The 25,010-nt window shown below is 33.4% G+C and overlaps 1 protein-coding gene across 7 annotated transcripts in view; it reads left to right on the forward strand.

Moving 5' to 3' along the window:
* raw (NDT-like domain-containing protein raw) overlaps positions 1 to 25,010 on the forward strand; it is a 326,151-nt gene that overhangs the window by 262,119 nt on the left and 39,022 nt on the right. For 6 of the 7 annotated variants that reach the window (XM_085822210.1, XM_085822211.1, XM_035360909.2 and 3 more), the window contains exon 2: positions 13,188 to 13,261. In XM_085822210.1, the coding sequence (XP_085678336.1) occupies positions 13,230 to 13,261 (32 nt within the window). In that variant the 5' untranslated portion in view covers positions 13,188 to 13,229. Of the gene's footprint in view, positions 1 to 13,187; positions 13,262 to 20,489; positions 20,773 to 25,010 lie in introns of those variants that run through there. The other variant, XM_035360905.2, reaches the window with a different exon arrangement.

A 25,010-nucleotide genomic window follows, 5' to 3' on the forward strand; every position in this document is an offset into this window, starting at 1 on the left:
ACGACCCAGTGCTTTACAGTGAAGCTGTCTCCGTCGTTATAGCTTGATAGTGTAAAGGCTGTGTCGCTGATCGTGTCAGCGTGTTTAATGTAGTTCTTCGACGACTGTAAAAACGTGTTTTGGAGCTGTCGTGATTATACTGGCCAACAAAGTGTGTTTCGATACTACATCAAGTAGTGTCGTCATTATTCACTCCAAATCCATACGAACCCCGTACGAACGTGAAGGAAGAAAATAACGTAACAACTGATGTCTGAAAATAACGTAACAATACTGGTATTTGGACCTGACCTCGCACGCAAATGAACGAGCGGGCTGCATATGTGATTTTTGAGGATTTTCCCCATATGTACCGTGAATATGAGCCACTTTTCCTTAGTCCTTCACGAAGGCATCCCTTCTTTTAGGCAGGTAGACCTCACGCACTTTGCTAATTGTTCTCGTATTCGAATAACTTAATCCATATATATTTGAGCTACAATATCCTTCAGGATACACGTTCTTCCTTATGAGACTGCTCAACCCCATTCATTCATGTTCGATAGCTGTATCATGTTTCCTGCTCTCTCCAAATCACAGTATGATGAGAGTCATAATGTAGGGAATACATAATTTCTTCTGTCAACAGCACTGAAAACAAATACTTTTTATTGCACGGGACTTCCATCTTTGTCCATCCCACTCCCTGTACTGTATGTGTAGGAGAGAATGGAATACAAACAACGAGTCTTCTGGAAAATGTTATATGCTTATGTAGCCTTTCGACACTAGAAGCGCATATTCGTTCTCTTGCGTCTACTAAGCGATCAGCAACAAGACTTGTACAACATCTTGCTTTGTCGCCTTCTAATCGGAAGCCTTGAAAAATGTCGTTTACTTAAAAGGAGATGAAGTGTGACTAACTGTCTAAACTTGATGACTTCCATAAGAAGCTGATTTCATACTCTTACGGACGGTACTACGATTGACATTTTAGTCTCTGTTATTTCAGCCTATAATAGGCTCATTTCCAGGCAGTCCCAATCCATGTATTTTAGTACCCATTTGCGTCCACTTATTTTGACATGCTTATAGTTAATCATTTAATACTAAAGAGAGAAAAACATTCTTTATTTTTTTTTTCAAAGCAGTGTATATCCTGTTATTAATATAACTATCGATCAATTGGTACAATTAATAACTACTGTTAAGCAATCCAGAAAAGCTGTTGAAAAGTTTTCACGGGGAATCAGCTGTGCAATGCAACATTTTCCTGTGAATCACTATTATCGGTAATTTTTCTGTGTTAATAAACGGATTTAGTTTAAAATTTTTCTTTAGTTAATTTGCGTTAAGAAATTGTAAATATTATGTTTTTCTTACGGAATAATAAATATCGTATACTATAAATTCATCCTTGTGAAATAAAAGCTGTGCACTCATTTGTTTTAATAACTATCAATACCGTTATAAAGAGTGATTTTTCTTTTTTCTTTCTTCCCCCGCCCCTCCGATCATTGTGAAAAGGATTCTTCGTTAATTATAATTTCACGGAAGAAGGATTTTTCCCCTATTGCGGAGCTGACTCAGGAAAAGTGAAATTCGTTTTTTTTTTTAGCTGTTTCATACGAAGTCTTTCATCCTCTGTTTTTCTTTTTACTCAGTTTGTTCCATTTATATCGGTAGTACATGACTCTTTCATCTGATTTTTGAAGTCGCCTTGAGAGGTCAGAGACACGAAAGACTATTTTAGAAATTAAACCCTCACTGCAGTATTCTTATGAAGCAAGTTATAACTGCATATAATAATGGCCAGCTAATATTTATTGTCTATAATTTTTTTTTTTTTTTCGGGTACCAGATGTGTGCCAGTTAACACTGTAAGGTTGTTTTCTTGGCAATGTGTTTCGTTCGTAGGAGAAACTTATTTCCAGTCTTACCAGCAGCAGAAAATTTCTGAAACATTTTAATACGTTGAAGAAATGTGTTCTTACATTAAATATATAGATATTTTAAACTTTAGTTTGTTTTTTTTTTTAATTTTGGAATAAAATCTAATTAATTAACATTTTGTGGTGGATATGTTTGAAAACTTGGCTGTAGTATGAGAACTGTCAGTTTGGTTTGTGCGCTCTGTGTTTTGATAACACTTTCAAAGTTTTATGACTTTAGATGAGTAGTAGCTGTGCTGTCTTTTAATACGGGTTGTACTAAGTGTTAAGTTTTAGAATACCTTCTCAAAGTAAATGAAAAGGGAAACTTGAGTTGGAATAGTAATTTTATTGGTTATTTCTTTTTGCATAATCCACTTTTAAAATGAGCGTGGGGAAGTTTCTTTTCGACATGTGGATGCAATACAACACGTGTGGTGAAATTTTTACAAAATAAACAAAGTCAGATATTTCTATGATAATTTTTGATAATTTTCTATGATAATTTCTATGATTGAGCAAAGGGCTCTTAACTAATCTGATTAAATAGAAATTTATCAAAATTGATACAAAATAAAGAATTTCGAACCCGATAACATCTTCAGATATTTAGATACGAATTCGTATAATAACTCATGGTAAATACTGGAAAAGTTGAATAAAATGCTTGTAAATATATTTGCCGTATTATTTTTAAAATGCAGTCAAACAGTTATGCAACGAATTTGTGTGACTCAGCTATTTTAGTTATTGTGAATATTTCATGAAAATAAGTTACAACAGAATTAAACATGCACACGTACTCAGATTCTGCTAATGTATTAATACGATTTAAAACAAGGAATGTTGCTTTATGGAATATCTTCATTTAGCACGAAAGTACTGTTTCATAACCTTTACCCGAAAAAGACATCTCTAGGGAATACATAACTTGCACAAATTAGAAAGAAGCAAATTTCTAGAAAGCTATTTAAAAGAAATAATGTGAACTGGGCATTCTTTTATTCAAAATGTGAAATATATATACAGATTTTTTTGTAACAGGTTGAAGAATTATAACGAAAAATTATAAAAAATACAAACGTAGAGTAAATAAGAAAGGTGACGTGTCTTATGTATTTCCTGACCTGAAATTTCTAAATTATAAATTCAAGTTTCTGGTAAGAGGTGTATTTTGTCAGTTTGTCGGTGTAAAGCAGTTTAGGATAGTTTATTCACTGTGGAAAAGAACTCGAGTGTTGTAAGGTAGATTATGGCAATGCACTTAAAAGCAATTTGCTTGAAAAGAAAGCAGTGCTTTCTTGTTTCATAAAGGACTGCTTAAAAGAAACTGACTTATCTTTACGTTATTCATGGGGACACGACTTAAACTCCCATGCAGCTGTTCCGTTCGCCGGGTTTTAAACCCTAGTCGAAATAATCATATTCATCAGTTTTATTGTTTGGTCGCTGATGTAGGCTTATTAAAAGAATTCTAGAAATTGGTGTTAGGTCTTGCTGAAAATAAATTTTTTAAAGTATTATGGGCGTTGTTAATTGTAGGATGTACTTTATGTTCAATTTTTTGCATATTTATTCTGAGATCATATTCATTTTGACTTCAGTAGTGATGGTTATTGTATCTCATTTTAATACAAGATAAAATGCTATGCATAAAATAAGCTACGATTAATTTATTTGTTATCTTTATATTTTTTGGAGATAACTTCAATCTATAAGGAAGAAGATAAGCTTTCTTTATGATTGAAATATTCTGACCTTTTAATTTTATCGCAGGTACTGTTTATTTTTTAGCTATGAAATTAGGATACCGTTATATTGTTCTTTATATTCTGATCTCATAATCACGACGTTTATTTCAGATTAAGCTTTTTTTGTTCACCCCCCTTTTCCCACAATATATTCATTCTCGTTGCTTATGTCCACAAAATTATTTAAAGAACGGGCTGTTACTTTAATGAGTGCTTTAGAATTCGGGTTTATATTTGACTAATAACAATTCTTTTATCAGTTTTAATTTTCTATAAATCGTAACAATTTTATTTTTTACTGCATACAGGTTTACAAGTTATATTTATGAAATAATTTTTAAATGTTTTTTTGGCCCCAATGATATTATAAAAACTCTTTTATAATCGTAACACGTTGAAGATTTAATACTGTAGAGGCATACAACTGATATTTTAATGAAATATTTTATTTTTTCAGTTATTTATTAAAACTGGGTTAATTTATCAGTATTTAATTAAAACTGGGACATTAAAACCTGAAATTTTAATCGTGAATTAGTGTATTCTTGCTAGTCTTACTAATTGATTTCGAAACAGTTATTTTTAAAAGTTAATGAGTATAGTATTTGTGTTTAGACTTATTATTAAAGCTGTAAATCATTGAAAAACCATTTAAAAGTTCATTAGCGCGTAATAAAAATAGCTCTTATACATAATTTTGCATTCTTAAGTTCTCTTCTACGAAGAAATAGTAAATAAGCTATGTTTGAGTGAAAAGGACTGAGTTGTGTTGTTATAATGAATAATTAATTATAACTTTTCTTTTCTTAGTAAATACGAAAGATGGGAGAATATTTTAACATGAAACTTGAGTAAAAATAACAAGCGTTTGCTTACATAAGCTCTAATGAGTGATAATATCTTAACAATATTCCTAATCCAAACTTAGATTATTGGCAGCATTCTTTAGTTAGAAAAGTGCAAACGAAAATCTTAGAATTTCGTTATAATTTTCAAACTTTTTTTTTAATCCTTATCTATCTTTTATGAGAAATATTCGTATTTTAAGATATATGAGATGTGAGTAATTCTTCGATTAACCTCAGTGAATTCCTTCCTTCACTCAGGTATTCGTTAAAATATATATACATATATATATAATTTAGTTATAGTATCATTCCAAGCATTTTAGTAGCATATTTTATACTATCATATAATTCACATAGCCAGTTCTCTGTGACGCAAAGCGGCTTTGAAAATGTTGCCAGTTGTAGGAATTCATATGCTTTTAACTCATAGAGAATTGTAGTTCAATCTTCTAACGCCCTCAAATAACACAGTAATTTTTTTAAATATAAATTCATTGTGTCATGCGTATTCTGTCTGAATGAATTGTGTCAATCCTGTTTTAATATACAGACACGTCTTATAATAAAACTGATATTGCATTCATTTTATTTTAAAAAAAGAACAAATGTCCTCCAAATTGCTATTCTAACAAAATTTTGATGAATTCTGGTACAGAATATTTTTTTTATTACATTGCGTTCTCTATCGGAAACTGGGAAAATAGCACCATTAAAAGCTCAAACCTAATCGAAGAGAATTGTATAACATAAATTATAGATTGATAAAGTAATAACGTGCTTAATGTGAAACTTTATTTAGCTACTTTTAACTATCGTTAAAACTTCACAGGAAGCGCATTTTAATAAAATGGTAAATCTCCATCAACAGCCATACAAATCTTCAGTTTAGTGTGCAACTGATCCTGCAGAAGCTGGATACCATGAGGTTTCTACTTTTGCGCGTAATTCTGAGATAGTCATTGCATGCCCTGATGTTTGCTTGTTTTTGCTTGATCCAGTCTGAGACATATTTAATTGGAGAAAAGTATGGAAGAGCATGACTAGCCAAGAAATTGGCACCCTGCTTGGAGAACATACTGAACTGTCTATGCGAAGTGTGAAAGAGCTTTCTTTAGAATATTGTTTTTTGAATTTCATTCAAACATTAAAAAATGGTAGCATGATTGGTAGGCGATGTCATTTACATAATATTTAGTATTTTATTCACTCTCTATAACATCAGATACATAAGAGAAGGATAGTAAATCGCTACTTGAACCACGATGCCTATTGAGAATCCTGTATGCAGTGGCGTAGGAAGAGTGATAGAAACTATCGTTTTGATGAACTTTGATGGCTTAAACAACTACCAGATCTATTGAACAAACTTTTTCATCTCTAAAGACTATCTGTTTCAATTCTATCCTCCAGTAACCTCGTTTCTTAACCATTGCAGACATTCTCGTAAGAGGTCCGGAACCCATGGTAACCGTGCCATCAGCTCATTAATCTAGCTTCCACTAGTTTATCGCATAACGTCCACTACATAATCCAGCTAACTTATTACATGTAATCCTTCCAAATTATATAATGGGGAATAAGCTTTGTGTACGTCTTATTACTTTTTTTTTTCCCTCTTGTGTGGTACATCAATCCTTTCCAGTGTCTATGAATTTGTGCGATCCTAAACTGCAGTTTATATTGTTGGAAATGCTATTCTGACCAGTGGCACAACTGTCATGACAATGCCGATGCCGAGATTTCTTGTACAATACAGACCGTTTCTCGAACACATAAGCGGTATTGGACAAATATTGCACTTTTGCGCTGTCCAGGCACAGTAGCTTTTTCAAAGAACAATAATTAATCCATCTCTACTTAAATCAACATCTTTCTCTTTGTCTTAAAATTGATTTAAAGCTAAAATTGCATAATTACAGAATTGTTACTGAAGTTCATATAATGTTTGACGTGTAGTTTGCGTATCTGGAATCGTTGAAAAGTATATTAGTGAAAGAAACGAGAAGTGCTTTATTCTGTTGGAGGAAGATCTTGGTATAATAATAAAAAAAAAAAAAACGTTTCAAAAAGAGTTTTCATGACTCTGTGATTTTACTGAAATTCAATATATTATTATGCTTATCAGCATCGATTACTTATTCTTGTTTTATGCAATTCAGTACTTAATTACTAGAAATGTCTTTAATGTGCCTTTAAATTACAGCTGTTACTAATCTTTTATTCAGTTTATAGATTCTGGGTTTAACTTTTAATTTCATGATATTTAGCTTTCTGTTCATGAAATCGTTTTCTTCATTTCCGTTCATATATTCGCCATTTTATAATTGCGGAAGTAAAAATATGTGATATATTTGTTGTTTTCATTTTGTGTTCACTATAAATGTAGTCGCTGTTTCGAAAGTTTGTTTACATATGCGTCCTTCTGCACGAAACAAGGCTAGCACGTGCTTTTGTATATACGGTGAACACGACCTTTGCAATTACGAAAAAACGAGGATAGGTGGGTGAGGGGCAATATGAAAAACTATCCTCTATTTACAGAAGAAAGAGGGAAGTGAAATCAAAATATTAAAGGTCCTAAAAAAATTTTATAGTCTAAAAAATAACAACGATAATGGCAGGGTCACCACCACAAAAGAATACGGATCGTTTCCCAGAGTAAACAACTCAAAATAGAGAAGACTTGATAAGATAAAGCAACTGAGACTTTTATCAACCGCAAAATGGCATCTAGAAAGCCATAGACGCGATTATCTGATAATGAGTGACAAGCAGGGAAAAAGAATTGATTATTTGCTGATAACAAATGAAAACAGTGGATCGACCGGCACATCGGCGTGGAATTTCTTTCGGATATGCTTCTGTTTTAAAAATCTTATAAATTTTGTATTAAAAAGTTTAAATTTGAAAGTCTTAAGAGTTTTAATTTCAAATAAATATTTTTCTTGTTTAAACTGTTACATAAATTTTGAAAATCAATACCAGATATATTGCCTTACAATTCCGCATCGTACATGTGAAGAAATACTACCTTCTCAATATCCTTAATGCCGCGGCCTGTCAGTTACCAAATGTATAACCCCGATGAACCGTAATAGTTTAACCCGGGTTCAAATCTTGGCGCAAAGGCCGACTGCATTAGCATTTTTATGCGTTTTTTATGGATAAGCCAGTTTTACTTAATTAATCTACGAAGGTATACATTCTGATAACCCGCATGTGCTTTGCCGTAATGCATTTATGCAATCTAATGGCGCACCATTTCTAGGAGTTTATTTCAAAAAGTAGCAGTTTCGAATTATCTACAGTACCATATTCCGTTCTCTCCATTCCTCTTATTCTATCAGCCGCTGAATAGCACATTAATATGTAGCTCATTGATGTGCATTCAGCCAGAGGTTAAATGAAGGTTCTGTAGAACCTTGGCTGAGTTTTATGAAAGTTTGCAAAATCAAATGCAGAAAAATTTCTTAGTAGTGAATTAAAGTCCCCAAACAGCAATACAGGCCCGATAGCGGAGTCTCATGCTCTTTATGATGTTGTCAGTGAGTTGTTTGGGTAGCAATGTTCTTCTGATCACGTAATACTAATTTATGTGCTCAGTGATCACATAAAATAGTTCTAAACTCATTTAGGTTTGTGGAAGGGGTTGGAGGGAGGCCAGCAACACGCCTCCCGAGAGCGTACCACAATGATCATTGAAATTAAGGTTCTTAACAGCCTGGCAGGCATTCCATTTGAACTATAGTTTCTTCTTCAAGGAAATGGTGAAAGAGGAGAGCAGGGAGAGTCACAATCTGCTTGTAAAATGAAGATATCGCAAATTGCGGCAACATATTGGACGAACTACGATCCAGTATATCGTCTTTTGTACCTGTTAGTATTGAGAGTTCCATGTAGCACATGCAAGTCCGTGCGTTACCTAAAGTTATTCCTTTTCATATACAAGAACGTTACCTCCTCCATAAGTATCCCTTTCCCGTACGTTAGACGGAACATACCGAGTGTTTGCTTCTCTCTCTGTTACTCGGTAAAATATAGTGGGACTCATTCCTCTTAACAGAATAAACCTCCACTGCTTTTCAGTATAGTTTACATGGGAGATTATGTGCCAAATTTAGATTCTTCCTCCGGTGGCGAAAATAACGGGACATACAGGGCCTAACATACAGATCTCTTTAATGCAGCCTTCTGCATACTGCTTTGGCTAATACTTTCCTTCCTGCAGAATATTTTGGTTAGTTTATTATGGCAAAGCACACTAGGGCTATCTGCTTGGGGGGGGGGAAGGGATGCCTTCGTGAAAAACTTTCTAAGAGACACTGGCTCGCATACAGGTTAAACATGGAAAAACGACGAAAACGTCCATGCAGCCAGCCCGTTTGCCTGGATTCAAACCCAGTTCGGTACTACCAGTGCTCAGCGATTTTACCGCTCATCCGCTGGCGAACACTTCCTGTGGAAGAAAAAAGTCGGGATCTAAGCTGAGGTGGAGTTGCAGATCTGTTGCGACGAGCACCAAGTCGCGAATACCTGTCGTCTGAAGAAGGGGTAGGTCTTTGAAAAGCTGAACCAGTTGTTAGTAATTGGTTCCACAACCGGATTCCTACGGAGCGATCGACATTTTGCCCTCTTGCAGCGTCAGACCGTCGTTGGCTTGCTTCTAATCGTCGTAGGTCTCTATACTGCAATCCTGGTAGCAAATTTCGCCTCTAACTCATTTTCTCATTTTCCCTATTTCGAAACTACTGTTTAATACCGTCGTTCATTGAATAGCGGTTCTATCCTAAATATCTGGTTTTAAGCTGTAACATATTTATGCAAGTGATGGCTGCACTACTCTTATGCATAACACTCTTCGATGCTGCATGTTTTTATGCGTAACATATCCAAATTATGTGTTGCTTCAATTTTGGAAATCAGTATATAAACTAATTCGATGTAGAAAACTGTGCACGTATTTGATAAATAAAATACTTCATTATTTTACTGAAACACTTACGCATGAGGTTTGCAATAAGTATTTCCCATAAGTGCAATATTTCTGATTTTACCACAACATCGGATCCTTGAACTGGAAACAATAAATAACTCCGAGAGTTTACCTTCGAAGTGTTTGATGTTAGTAATAATAATCTTATCTCGAGTCAAATTACATCAGATCGTGAAGTTCATTGTAATTTAGGAGGGGAAATTAACAGCAAGAGACATAGAAATAGGCAGTAGTAGTGAATATTCTCTATTAAGTGATTAAAGGTTTTGTAACCATTTATGGTGCCATACAATAAAATTATTATTATTACATTGTGATAAACATTCTTGCAATTATTTTTTAAAAATATTGATGAAAAGAAATTATATTTATACGTCCGAAAGTGAAAGCAATGCTTGCCTCTGCATTGTTATTTTTTTTTTCTTTTGTTGTTTGTTTGAATAAAGCGTACATATACATAAAAGGAAAGGGAACTTTAAAAGTTTATTAATAATTTGTCTTCTGCGTTATATTTATTGGTCACTGGTAGTTCGTTCGAGGTTCTAATCCCGCGAAAGGGCTGGATGCATGGGCGATTTCGTGGTTTTCCCTATGTGTAACGTATATACGAGCCAGTTCCTCTTAGAAAGTCCTCCATTAAAGCATCCCTCCCCTTAGGCAGATTGCCCTAGAGTGCTTTGCTATAATCAAATTAAGCCAAACGTATTTCATATTACACATGGCGAAAATCATGAAATAGACATATAGCGAGTCCGTTTGCCGGTTGTCGAACTCAAGAAAAAGTACTAACACTTAGCGGTCTTATAATCCGTGCGGCTGCTGGTGGGTAAATAAGAACAATAAATTTTTTCGTCACTTTATGAAGCTCTTTGCATAGTTTGCTCTTTTCGGTTGGAATACACTTCTAACTTTTCACCACTCACCCACTGCAGAGTATGTCGTTATTGTAATCTTCTCTCCCCATTTGTAGTCATATCTGCATTTTGTTGGAAAAACAACTATCATTGCGATTTCTTTTACCATCGCTTTTCACTTCCATAGATTTCATAAATTAGTACCATTCAGTTCATTTACACTATGCAAGTGCCTTATTCATATGTCTGAAATGGCTTTTATAAATGGCCTGTTATCTAAAGGTAGAACTGATTTTTAGTTACGTATGCAATACTTATTTATACTTTTACAATGATTTATGCTAATGTCGCACAACTTACAGTAAATTAATAAGATGTTATTAAATGTGTACAATCAGTGTTATCACAATGTATTCAAACATGCCGTTTTACAGTAAGCGTTGAAAGTAGTTTAATGCCTAGTATGTTTTACGATTGCGCATGTTTTTGTATGTAGAGAAAATATTTTAAAGGATGGTTTAAAAAAATGAAATAGAGTTTAAAAATGTATAAAAAGTACTCTTGTTGTCCAATATAGCTTGAAATTATTTGTAACGTATTTGAATTGCAGTTCATTAGTCTATATAACATTTCCATCAAATACAATAATGAACATTTTGTATTTTACTTAATACGAGAACTTAACATCAGCAGGATTTTATTAAAACGTTGCTTTCGTACTCCTCCTCCTTATTTTCTTAAAATTTTTAGTGTCTTTTTTTTAATAGCATTAAAAGCAGACCGCTAAACATCCTTATTATGGCTGTAAGAATAATAAAGCTTATACACGTATATTATTTTAAGTTACATGATAGCTACTTGAAGGTTTCGTGGCTTTTTTATCATTCATAGCTCAAACACGGAGTAATTTTCCGTAAAACCCTTCGCAAAGACATTTTTTCGTGATAAAGATATGGCGCTGATACGCTGCACCCTAATCAAATAATCCAATTAAATCCAAGATGTAAATACGCTCAATAATATTCAGATGAGAGTAGGATTCACCAGCTGCCAAGTGGTAAAGTCGCTGTCATGTTTTTCCTCATTCTTAACATGAATACGAGCCAGTTTTCCTTAGAAGGACCTCCACGGAAGCATCCCTTCCTCAGGCAAACAGCCCTTACCTGCTTTACTCAAACAAACCAAACTAGACCAAATGACTAAAAGAATAGTTAGTTCAGTCGTTATTTTGACTTATTATAACAGAGCAGGGTGGTTACATGAATACTTCAATCTCTTCCCCCTCCCCCAGTGAGGTAAATGCTAGCTGGTTCAAGACAAAAAATTTTCATAGAACCGTTCTTCCATACCAGGTCTAGAATGCTTTGCCATAATAAGCGTAATTAAAATATGTTAAAGTCACTAGGTTACTTTGAAGCAGAGACGTAAAAAATGAGCAATGTCCTCGTCGGGACTCCAATACGCGCCGAGTGTAGTACCGTTACACCATGAAGGCATGTAGAAAAGGAGGGAGAAAATACTTCATACCACCCCCCTTTTAAAAGGACGACTGAGGACTAAGGAAATCGCCAAATCTTGGTGGTGAAATATCATCATCCACTACCTTTTAGTTCGGTCGCCTGTAGACATATTAGGTATTTTTTATGCTGGAGACATGAAAAAAGAGCAATGCCCTCGCCGGGACTCGAACTTGAATCTCTCGAATACGCGCCGAGTGTAGTACCGTTACACCACGAAGGCATGCAGAAATTAGGGAGATTCGAGTAACTGTCATTTTTGGTCCTATGTAGCAAAAATTTATAAATATGATAAAAATGGTAATGTTAGATAATATTATTTAAGAAGTCCTTTTGTATGATTTTTCAAGTTATCTCTTTAGAAAGTTCAAAATTAAATTGTGAGTAGTTACTTCCTTGTTAAAGAGACCATATAAGTTTTTGGCAACATCTGAAATTTGCACATTGTAAAATTGGTTTATTTAGATTATGGCAAAGCACTTGAGGGCTATCTGCCTAAGGGGAGGCATGCCTTCAGGGAGGAATTTTTAAGAAAACTACCTTGTATTCTCGTTATACAAGGGGCAGATCACGAAAACTCTTATGACGCCAGCCGTTTCGCCGAAACTTGAATTCGGCTCGAATAACTAGTGTTCAGCGAATTTACCGCAAAAATCGCTAATGACCTCTCCAAGCAATGTTCAGATCGGAAATTAAATTTTCTAATTTCTCACCTAACCGCGGTGGTTGCTTTAACAAGGAAGTACTGATGAATGTGTCTCGTACATTTTCGGGCGGCCGAGCGGTAGAGTCGCTGAACACTGGTAGTTCGGTCCGATGTTCGAATCCCGCGAACGGGCTGGCAGCATGGGCGCTTTCGTGGCTTTCCCCATGTGTAACGTGTATACGAGCCAGTTTTCCTTAGAAAGTCTTCCATGAAGGCATCCAGGTATTAGTAAAATTAAAATTTTCCAATACCTGGATGCCTTCGTGGTAAAATTAAAATTTTCAAATTATTGGTAAAATTAAAATTTCCAACTACACAGGAGATATTTCTTCAAAAAATAACGTTAACAAGGAAGTGTTAGTTTTTCAAAGTTTTCTCCAATTCGTAATTTTAATCTTCGTGTTTGAAGTGAACTACTGCGTCGCATTGCATTTTAGTAGTAATAAACATTTGGTTGCCGCTGTTTATAATTCTAGTACAAGCCAACGTATGATTTTGAAATAATTTATAATCAGTAGAATTATTTGTATTTTTTCCTGAGTGCCTGTACCATGAATATATTTTCGTGTATGTTGACGAAATTAACAATGTAACTTTCTCTTCTACAGGGCGAGGTGTCAGACGTCGTGGGGTGGTTGCACACCTGAAATATGTCAATAACCACTTATGGAAACTTCACATGGTAAATAGGCTTTTTTTTTCCCTTCCTCCGCGTAGTGTAAATTTGAGTTGGATGTGTTTTTATGCCAAAATAAATATTCCTAACTGTTGGCGCACGCTTCTGGGCCCGGCTATAAAAAAGTTATTTGTAGCAGAGGAGTGAATTCGCGACTTGATGATTTTCATATGTTTGTTCTGTGTTTTCTGTTTCAGATGTTTAAAAATACTTTTACATTGAATAATAAAATACAGTTTCTTGGTTTCAGTTGTTATATTTCTCTTTGTAGTCAAAAATATAAGAGACGAATATTTTATAAATGGTGTTTGTTCAAAAATAACAATAATACGAGAAGGAATTCTGTGTTCGTCCTGTTATAGATTTCTGAATAATATAATTTTTTTAAAATAGTTAATAATCTGCATCTGTAACTATATTCAAATAGAAGTATACATTTGAAGTTTTAATAAGAATTGTAATGATAACAAGTATGCATTTGAAAATTTTTTAACCTTGAAGCAGCGTGAGAAGTAATTTTTTGAATTCGATTCTATCTGAGTAATTAGCAGAGGAAGGCATGAAGAAGTGAGGAAACGCCAATCGCCGAGTTGTGATAATTCGGTCCGTGTCAGAATAATGGTGAGTGCGGTAACTGCGTGGGTTTTTCGTGATTTTCTCGCGCGTAACACAGATAATGAGCCAGTGTCTCTTAAAAAGTCCTCTGCATCTGTTGCCTTAGGCAGATAGACATTTTATATTTTACCGTATTCGTTAATCAAAATATAGTGAAACAAATGAAAATTCTCAAGTTAAAAGTATGGTAATATTACTCATTACGTATCGTATGAATAACTAGTTGATATTTATATTATAAAGAACTCTGAAGATAAGTTGTCGTAACGTTGAGTTGCAAAACTCGGATTTTCGCATTTTGGCTTACTTTGAAGTGATGGAACAATACTGTGGGTAACCTTTTGGTGAATTCTAATTAGTTTTAACTAAATAAAATGCAGGAAATAATTTATTTAAACAATATTTTATGACCTTCACATATATTTCATCTGTAACTGACCTGAGACAAATGTTGATCACGATATGTCTTCTAGAAGTCTTGCGAGACATATCACAGGAAATTTAGCGATGAGACTCAGCATCTAAAATAGAATCTGATGTGTGAAATAAGTTTCAAATCAATTTTGTATACCACTGAATCATGGCAGTACATTAGTTTGAAATGCCCCTTAAATGCGTGAAATATGCTCCAACTATGAAGCGAACTGTAATCCTAAGCAATTCAGTGGCATAGTTAAGATACTGATGATTTTTGCCGAAATTAAAACATGTTGCATTACTATGCTGGAAGCTATTAGAAAATGAATGTAAATTTATAATTTACGTCGATTATTAGCTATATTCTCAGAAATTCAGTACGTGAAAATTTGACTTGTCTGTTACTTTATGGAATTTATTATATCTAATTTTATTTTAGATAATGAAGTTCGGTGTGTACCTAAATTCCGAGTAGTATGAAATATATCATCTATAAAACATTTACTCTAGCAATAATACTTTTGATTCCTTCAACAGAATTCTCGATGTCGGGTACTTCATGCGTCTGAATTTTTACAGTTAAAAGAATACAGTGGCTTCCAAAATTACTTAGACAACTTAGTTGACAATTTTGGTTTGTGTATAAGTTCCTCAAATGAATATTAAAAAGTTATAGGATTCGAAGTTAGTGAAAAGTTTTTGCAGTTATGTGTGCGTGTATATAGATTATTAGAATTCTATATATGTAGTAATATTCTGTTAGCTTTTGTAATTCGGTAACGGATTATATCGTATTTTCTTAATCTTTTACGCGATGTGTTAATCATAAAGTTTAAAATATGCTGTTTTCAGTTTTATTAGCTATTCAGTCTACAGGGAAGCGATATTTGAACTACTTTTAGTATGTACTTCGGACAACTGCATCTGTTTGCTATTCCAATGTAAACTTGCTGTCATTCCTTTTCAAGAGATTTGCATATATCACTTTGTTGAAAGTTTCGTCAATAACCTGAAAATTCCCAGCACCGGTTCGAGAACTCACCATTCTGCATGTGATTGGTCGAGGGAATCAAACTGCTCGACAATAGTAGTGCGATCCAAATTCGAATCCCAGTGAGTGGGAATGGGCGGGCTTCACAGATATTTTTGACTTCTTATACGTATGACGTAAATATGAGCCAGCTTTCCTTAGCCATTCCGCCGAACGTGTTTGGTGCATGGGTGTTTTCGTGGTTTTTCCTTTGTATAACGCGGATATGTGGAATTTCCGTTTAAAAGTCCGCCATGAAGGTATCCCTTCACTTAAACAAATAGCCCTTGCATGCTCTGACATAATTCCAAACCAATTCTTAGATAACCTTCTAGGAAGGAGGTGTTCCTTTAGCAGATAGCTTTTGAATACTTTCAATGTATTCTTTAAGGGAATATTATTAACTTTCCAGTAATCCATGTTTTTGTGTTGATTTAAAAAAAATAAATATTGATGGTTTCAAAAATATGTATCGTACTTTTAGATTTGGAGTACGAAACAGTAATTAAGGTGAAAGGCATAAATTAATAGCGCTGCGCCCCTTATTTTCAACAAACATTTTTTAAAAGGTTGCTCTTGAACTATTAAACTGTTTTTAACTTAATTACAGTATTTTTTTTTTTTTTTCTGATTATTATTTCGAAAATTTGGGAAAATCGATTTTTCAAATTTGTAGTAATGATTAAAACAAAAAACAAAAACAAAAAAACAAAACAAAACAAAAAAACAAAACAAAACAAAAAAAAACCTGATGTGTACACCACATGACTTCCGTGCACGGAATATTAAATTAAACGCATTTTTCCTGCATTTCATTTAAACTTATTGAATTAAATCTACTTCGTGGATAGGGGATAAACCACAATGCACTTTTTAAAATTCACTATATTTATCATAGCGATACTCTGGTGATAGGTTCACTTCACAGTGTTACATCTCATTCATTTCATAACTCGGAATGAAAAAAAAATCATCTGAAGAATTATCTAATCGTTCCCACATGTTCTATTCAAATTTTATAGAAAATCTAAAACGATGTATAAAAAAATTAAACAAAGGAAAAATAAACAGTTCTTCACAGACGATTCAGCGCTGCTTACCCAATGCGCATGCGATACTCGTAAACATTCTCCTCTGTCCGAAACAGACTAGCGATAGTAGTACTTTCTGTCAGTATGAAACACTTATTTCCTCGAATTTCATTAGAGATGTATTTCTCATTCAATTAATTCAGTTCTCACTTCGCGGCAAAACAAAAATAATAAAAACACACAAAAAAATTTACATTAAAAATGTAAAGATATAGAAAAACATAAAACACTGAATACAGTTTAAAAATATTAATTTTTTTTTTTTTTTTTTTTTTACAATTAATTACAGTTTCTACGCAAAAACAAGGATCGATCAGCTGGCAAGAAGACATATTTTGTGGTGCACAAAACTGACAGTTTACTTTTGGTCTCACTCAGTAAAAAGACATTGAAGGTGCAGAAACTGACTTAATTCACTATTCTGCCAAGTTTCAAATGTAAACAATGGCGTCTCTTTAGGCTTAACTCGCCACTTAAGCTTTCAAATTGTTGCTAATTCTACAACTATCTAATGCAGATTAACAAAAGGTATAAAAACCTTATCTAGAACATAGAAAATACATAATTCAGTCACTTTTAAAGGGGAAAAAATGCACAATTTACTAACACAATAAGAATAAAAAACTAAGTTCACCGTGCCAGGTAACACAGTGGGGATATATATATATATATGTAAGATATAAAAAAAAAATACGATAGCTACTTTAAAAATAACTTAGCGACCTCAAAATTAACGGTTCTAGATTTTATGCTTTTTCCCTAAATTCATCTGTTCTCTCAAATTCAAGATCTTTCTTTACTACGTAACATTTAATGCAGACACCTTTTGCCCAATCAAATAATTATAAACCGAAACTTTCTCTTACCTTAACTGAAACTATCGACTCCCTCCCTTCTTCCTCTGAGTTGCAGTGTTTTTTTTTTTTTTTTTTTTTCCTTCCCCGCTTACGTGCTGGCAAGACATTTGCCTAAGATAACGTTGTACTTTAAAATAAAACGTATTGTATTCAACTATAATTAAGAAATATTTTGTCTGCAAAAGTATGATGTGATATGCGTAAAAAATAAAGATTGTGATTCTTCAAGCTCATTTGCGCTAAATGCGTCATCATGCTTTTCCACTTAGCCCTACCTTCAGCCACTACGGTCTCTCTCAGCCATCTACGCAATATCGAAAGCTGTTAAAAGTTCCAGTGCCTTCATCTACAATTATCTCATGCAGATTAGTCATGACATATATATAAAATATATAATTGGTGCAGCCGATTGCAACGAAAAGGGGAGGTGCACAGTTACATGTTATAGCAGTATAACAGTCCCATCTACAAAATCTTAAGGTTCTACGGCTTATCTTTTTTGAATTATGCGAGAGACGTACAGACGTCAAGAAAAAAATATTCTCTTCTGATTCCAATTTAAATCATTTTGGGGGAAAAAATGGCCTTTATCGTGTCCGTACGTACAGATGTCACGCAAAAACGTCAATGGTTTCGAGAGCTGTTGAAATATGATACCTGAAATACTAGGACGTAGTATGCTTTCTCTCTCTCACTCTGTCTCTTTTTTTTTTTTTTTTTTTTTTTTTTTTTATAGTCCAAAGGAATCTGAGTCCCGAAGGACTGTTACTTTCGTTTTGGCATTTTGCGTCGGACTCCTATAAATGTCGGTTCACTTTTCAAACTGTTGCCACAAAATGTTAGAGTCCTGCATTATATTTGAAGAAATTAAACAATGAAAAATCTGCATAAATGTATGCATATTTCTCACATTGTGATAAAACAACGGTATCTAGAGCCATGCAATTTTGAATGCCGTAATCCTACTGCGAATATGAGCATTTGAAATCCCAAATTTGAAATTTGGAATTTGTTTTATTATCGATTTCATATTTTGTAAAACTTTAACAAGTCGAACTTTTGAGTAACAAACTCAACGATTTAAAAACAAGGAATGGCAACAATCTACGGGGGAGAAAAAACCTTTTTATCTTCATCGCGTCGAACTGTGTATCGGAAATTCTAAAGATAGGCTTATTTTAAAATTATTTTGCGACATTACTATTGAACTAAATTTTATGGTTTAAGTGCAAAGAGCATGATATTTAATAAATAAAGGTAACACACAAAACATTAAGAAAACGTCCCTTTGGACGTAATTTAAAATCTGAAGCATTCCAGTTTTTTTTTTTTTTTTTTTTTTTTTTTTTTTTTTTTTTTATTTCCATGATACATGTATGTAAGCATAAGTTAGTTTTAAGCATCAAGTTAATATGGATTAATATAATCGAATGTAATGGAAATTTTCGAAATTAAATTTTTAATAGCCGTGTAGAATTTTAACAGTTCTGAGATGTAGCAAAACATGTTTTCACTTTTGAGGTGATGGCATTTGATTATGTTGTCGCCGCTTGCACTAACAAACATTCATCATAACGATTATTCTGTTACAACGACAGGTATAAAAATTATCCAACTGATGAGGAGTACGCCATATCAGTTTTTGCTATGGCGACCACTTGTAACATTCTTTTTCTTTACCCCTCCCTTTTAATATGTGTATGGAATTCGAGGAGTCGTTACAATATGTGACAACTGTATTTTTCAGGTAATACCTGCACGTATTTATTAGTAATATGGGAAATTTGTTTTTGAAAAATGCAAAATATTTTCTGTATGTTTTAGTAGTTGTTGCTCAAATGAAAATTGAGGGGGGGGTGAAACTAACTGAATAGTGGGAATAATATTTTAGATTTTTCCTCCTTTTAAGTGTAAATTAATTATTTTTAGAGGTTACTAAATTATTAGAAACTGTAAAAAAAAAATTCCACCATAATTTTTCATATTGCTGAATACTGTGCGAGGCGATGCTGAATCTTATCATTTAGAACAGTTTCAGATTTTTTGCGTTTTTTATTGCAGAAATATGGGCTTCATTAATCCTAATATCTAAATTTACTCCATCCTAATTTCTGTTAAATAAGTCGAAACAGAAAAATGCCGCATTTCGTGGTACAGGTTGAAGAAAGGCTAGCATCTGTGCATTCCCGTAGGTCTATATAAGATATCGTTTGGGTCTTGCTGAATGTTAAGTTTACGCTCCATTTTTGCGGGAGAACACCCCAGGAGCGCTCAGAGGGTCTCTTAACTTTTCTTTCCCTACCAGCAACCTCTCAAGAGAACTTTCGGCTCGCCGTGTTGCCACAGAGCCCTCTTGCCACACAGACACTAATATGCTTAAAAACATCTGGCGTGCCTTCTGTGGCATTCGAACCCTGGCCCATCGGTACGGCAGTAAGCGTCATTTATCACTATACCTGCCGGGCAGCGCATGTCTTGTTGTTGAATCTTGTTTAATAATATATTACTAGTGGAAGAATGTATTGCATGCAATTTATCAGGGGTCTCTTGCAACTGACAGAATGGATAAGACACCAAAACAACTGCAAGTTCGACCTGGTTCGAACCCCCGCAAGCAAGTCTGTTGTATTGGTGATTTCACGGTTTTTTCTGAAGGTTTCTTTGGCAGGTTGGTTGTCTTCGCATGCTTTGACATAGTCCGCAAAACAGATCACATGACAGTAACGAAAAAAATGCATTGCAATAGTGCGAAAACTCTAGTCATGCCCTTAAAAAAAGGGGATGGCTGTTGACTTGTTGATTTTTGCGAACTTTAAAACATGGCATTTCATATATTTCTGAAAAACATTGCTGTATTTTAAGCAATATATAACAGAAAACAAACAGAATTTTCCTCTGATTGATTTATACATTGGTTATGTTTTAACAAGTATTGTAAAGATATTAAAAACACGTAGTATTGCTAGACATTACACCGCAGACGATGCTATTCCAAATAAAATAAGCGAGCATTGCAAACGACGTAACGCATCCTCATTTCGAAACAAACTGCGTCAAAAAGAAAAAAAAAGAAAGAAAGAAAGAGGAGAGGAGGAAAACAATCCCCCCCTCAAATAAATGCGCCATTTGATAAAAAGCTTTAATTTCATTGGTCGTTGATGACGGTTGATGGTGTATGTTTGATAAGACCTTCCATTTAAAATGTTTGCGTCCGCTTGTTCATTTCAACCTGAGTATTGTAGCAATGAGCTGACAGTAGGACGAAATTTTTACAGGTTTTATATATCGCGTGGAATTTTTTATATTTTTTTACATTTTTTACAAGCTGTTATTTGTTATAAAAACTTTACTTCAAAAAATATATTATTTTATACATAAACTTTTATATTTTAAAGTATTTATTTAATTTTGAGTGAAGTGCAAAATGGATTTTGTTTTAAAGTTTGAATGCGCGAATGTGTGGTCTTACATCATGTTGTCTATAGACAGTTTAATTCCGGCAGTTCAGTAAGTAGTTTCTTTTCACTGTTTAAATAACAATGAATGTCAAAATATGAGGCATCATTTTTATCCTCCCTTGTATTTATTTTTTAAAAATGTTTTAAATACTCTTGTAAAATTCAAGTATACATCATTTAGTTTTTTATATATATGTTATTTTAAGTATAGAGCAGGGTTTCTTAAACTTTTTCAGTCGCAACCCCTTTTTATCACTGAGATTTTTGACTCTAGTGTAGAGTTGGGTGCCCCTACGATTGGCGACAATTTTTTAAAAATTTTGGCGATGAAACTTCACTTCTGGTTACCACGATAGTTTTAACTTTGTTTTAGCTTCTCGATTTTATTTAAATGAAAATAGATTGATGTGTACATGGACATATTTAAGGCAGTGCGCAATGCCTAGTTTATGCAATTCTAGGATGTTTTTTTAAGTAAAAACAGATCGATGTGTACATGGACACAGATCTTGTGCAATTCTTTGACTTTTTATTTTCGTTTTGTGTAGCAGCCATCTTGAAGTTGTACCTTCATGCCGCCGATCTTGGCGTCAAAAAGGAATCGCCAATAAACAAGGGGCACCCAATTGTAAACTTTTACCAAACAGATTTTTTCGTGACCCCCAGGACCCTATGATATTTACAAAAATTTTGTGGGACCCCATAAGTATTGCGCAAATCCGACATATGCGTCAGTGAAACTGTCAATTTTTCCACTTGTACTGTTGCACCATTTTTTCACTTGTATTATTGCAGTTTTAATTTCTAATTTTAAGACATGGAAGAATGTGAAATTTTTTTTTTAAATAAGTAACACACGAAATGACAGAGTCACGTCCGAAACAATGAAAATTAACGTTTATATATAAAAAGAATGAGTCGAAACGTTTTAGTTTTTTTCTTTATCTGTAATGTTTTATCTTTATCTGTTTTCAGTTACATTGTGTAAAAATAATTGGTAATTGTTAAATTATTATATTAAGTTAAACAAATATCAAAATTGCTAAAATTTTGGTGACCCACAGTTTAAGAAACCCTGTTATAGAGCTTGTTTAACCATCTAAGAGAGGTGCTAAGTTTTATATATCGAATATTTGAAGTTAAATATTCCCCCAGTACATGCAGAGATCTTCCATATTAGTGAATTTTTCACATTAGTTCCTTCTTCTTGAGGCAAGGTCATTTTATTTAATTTTATTATTCAGTTTAGATTTTTTTGATTAATACTGCATGTTTTCTTTGTTAATAAAATATGCTTTATCAAATAAAGAAAATTAATATCTAAATTTATGTTATTGTAAAAGAAAAGTACTCTCGATATAAACGGTTTTATATAAATTTCTTAATATGCTTATTGAATGTATGTCTACTGTATCATCCTATTGCTATGAATAATTTTCAGAGTATCATCCATTTTCTTCGTGAATAGCTCTGTGATTTAAGCTTTATTTCTTTTGTCTATCTTTTTTTGTTGATTGCTATAAAATTGCTGTGCTGCTTTTGCCTAAATAGGCATCATCTTCATTATTATTATCAAAGTTATCAGATAGACTTTTTCAGAATTGTTACTATTCATTTCCTTACTTTCATCACCTCATTTTGCATTTTGTGTTCTCCATCATTACACATTGAAAAGACTGACAAATTTCTGTGGATTTTATGGCTAGGGTTTGAATGTAGGAATAGGTGTAGTGAATGATATTTTTTTGCCTTCTAAAGTGTGATCAGTAAAATGATTAGGACAGGACTAGATTTAAATGCAGTAGTATCTCATTTCAAGATGTGCCTCAGAGATATCCCGCCTTCTATAAATATTCCTGGTCAGTATAATTTATTGAATTAAAAGTATTAATTATAAATATGGAGGAAGTGCAGAATCGCCCACTGCTTGGCACATTTTTAAGAATTGCACTAACTCAGTATCCATGTGCACACCAACCTATTTTCACTTGAGAAAACATCCCAGAATTGCACAAAAATGCTATTGCGTACTCCCTTGACTTTATCCATGTACACATCGACCTATTTTCAAAGAAAAAATTTTCAAAGTCAAAGAAAATTAACAAAAATCCAATTCTTTTTACTCTTGTAAAAAGACGCCAAACAAACGCCAAATAAAGAAGTGGGCGATTCTCCACTTTAGCGATAAATATAATTTGTATTATGCTTATTATTGCTGCTGCATAAGCTCATGAAATATTTGGGGGTGATAGGATCAAAATTATATTCAATAATCAAATAATTTTCCTTTCTACATACATATTTCAAGCAACTTGCAAGATCATAATAAAGAGTGATTTGTGAAAGAATTTATATTCCAGTTATAAAAAATTGACAACATTTTTTTTTTTTTTTTTTTTCATCTGCAGAGTTTTAAATAACCTTGACAAAGAATAATTATCTGATGTTGAGTTTGAATATTATAATATTATATTAAAAATGATATATCTGAAAAGTTAAACTAAGCTATTCAAGTATAAAACTGAAATTGAACAGAATGGAGCTAGATTCTTACTTTAATTAGAAAAATCATGTGTCTTTCATATTAAACATTAATAATTAAATTCTACAAATGCAATAACAGAATTTATATTTCAATAAAAGGTATAATAAAACCTCTCATTAGCCGCATCTTTAACACGTTGAGTGCATCCGTTCAGCCGACAGCAAGCTAAGCCGTATTTTTGTTTAGAATGTTTCAATACATTTCATTAAAACTAAATTTGATCACATTTCATTGAGACTATATTTATTTTTTAACTTTAATACTATCGGTCCCGCAGACCAACACCAGTCAAACGAAAATTCCAGTGCTGGCCACACGGAAAATTCACTGTCAGTTCACGCCACACTCAACATGTTAAAATGGAGAGTATTTCTTAGAACATAAACATTGGTAATTGAGAAATGAAAGGCAGATACCATATGTAATATACATAAATTATTAAATGCTTTTGTATCAAACATTACATTTAAATAACAAAGGTATGTATTTTCTGCTCGGTAAAATCTTTTGATATGTATAGTTTGACTTCTTTTGTTTCAAAATAAAATACCATCCCTTCCTATTCAAGAATAAAATATCTTCTTTGCTTTGCAAACTAATAATAAATATACATGCTGCTAATACCTGGATTTTTGTTTACCTGGATTGCATGTTATTTTTGATAAACCAAATAAAATTAAACTTCTTGCTGTATAGTTATTCATTGATTTAAGTATTGACATGAACGATGGACTAAATTAACTGATTGAGGGAGTACACAAGGGATATCTGCATAAGAAGGTTGGTTTGGTTTTTGTGATTATGGCAAAGCCTTGAGAGCTACATGTCTAATGGGAGAGATGCCTTCGTGGAAGACTTTCTAACGAAAACTGACTCTTATGCAAGTTATACGTGGGGAAAACTACAAAAACATCAATGCGGCCTGCGAGATTCAAACCTTGGACCAAACTGCATAAGAAAGGATGTTTACTTTTAGAGCTTTCAAAAAGGGAACTGATGTTCATGTTACACACAGGGTAGAAAACTCATGAAAATTCCCATTCACGGGTCTGTCAGAACTTTTGTTCTTTTCCAACCATAGCAGCATTTAAATAACATGAAAAGCTAATACATTAATACAGTGCAGTATTGTGTATATATTTAAGAAAACTCTTGTAAACTGTAAATATAGAAATTTAATGTGTTCAGTTTTTAAAATTTTTAGTGTTTGTACCTGTGATATCTTAATTGAAAAATTGTTAGTGGGCTTGCCTTTTCTTACTTTCCGATGCCTGCAGTGGCGTAGCTAGGATTTCAGCACCAGAGACAACTGAAGAATTTGTGCCACGTTCTGTGTGCCAAGAATGGAAAAGTTTCATTAAAAAATTTCGTAGCATCAATTTGGCGCTGCCTGGATGCTGGACCCAGGGACATGTTCCCCCTTGCCCTACCCTAGCTATGCCACTTGATACCTGTCTCAGAAAAATGCTGCTATTCATCATATATGAAAAAGAAATATTTTCTTCTTAAAGGAATGCTGTAAACAATGTCTATTGTCATAAAATATTTTATCAGTTATGCCTGCAACATGGGGTCTCAACCATGGAGGAATATCCCCTGTGGGAAGAAATTTCATAGTTTTTTTGGGGGGGAAGGGAATGCATCAGTCTTTTATGTTCATTTTAGTTAATAAATATAAAAAAATACTTTTGTTCAAGTTTTGGTACTTATCAACATTTTCTATACTTTTTCCTTGTTTAATT

The sequence above is a fragment of the Stegodyphus dumicola genome, chromosome 8 (genome assembly GCF_044657685.1).
Source record: "Stegodyphus dumicola isolate Sdum_Otavi_A_Nest chromosome 8, ASM4465768v1".
NCBI lineage: Eukaryota > Metazoa > Arthropoda > Arachnida > Araneae > Eresidae > Stegodyphus > Stegodyphus dumicola.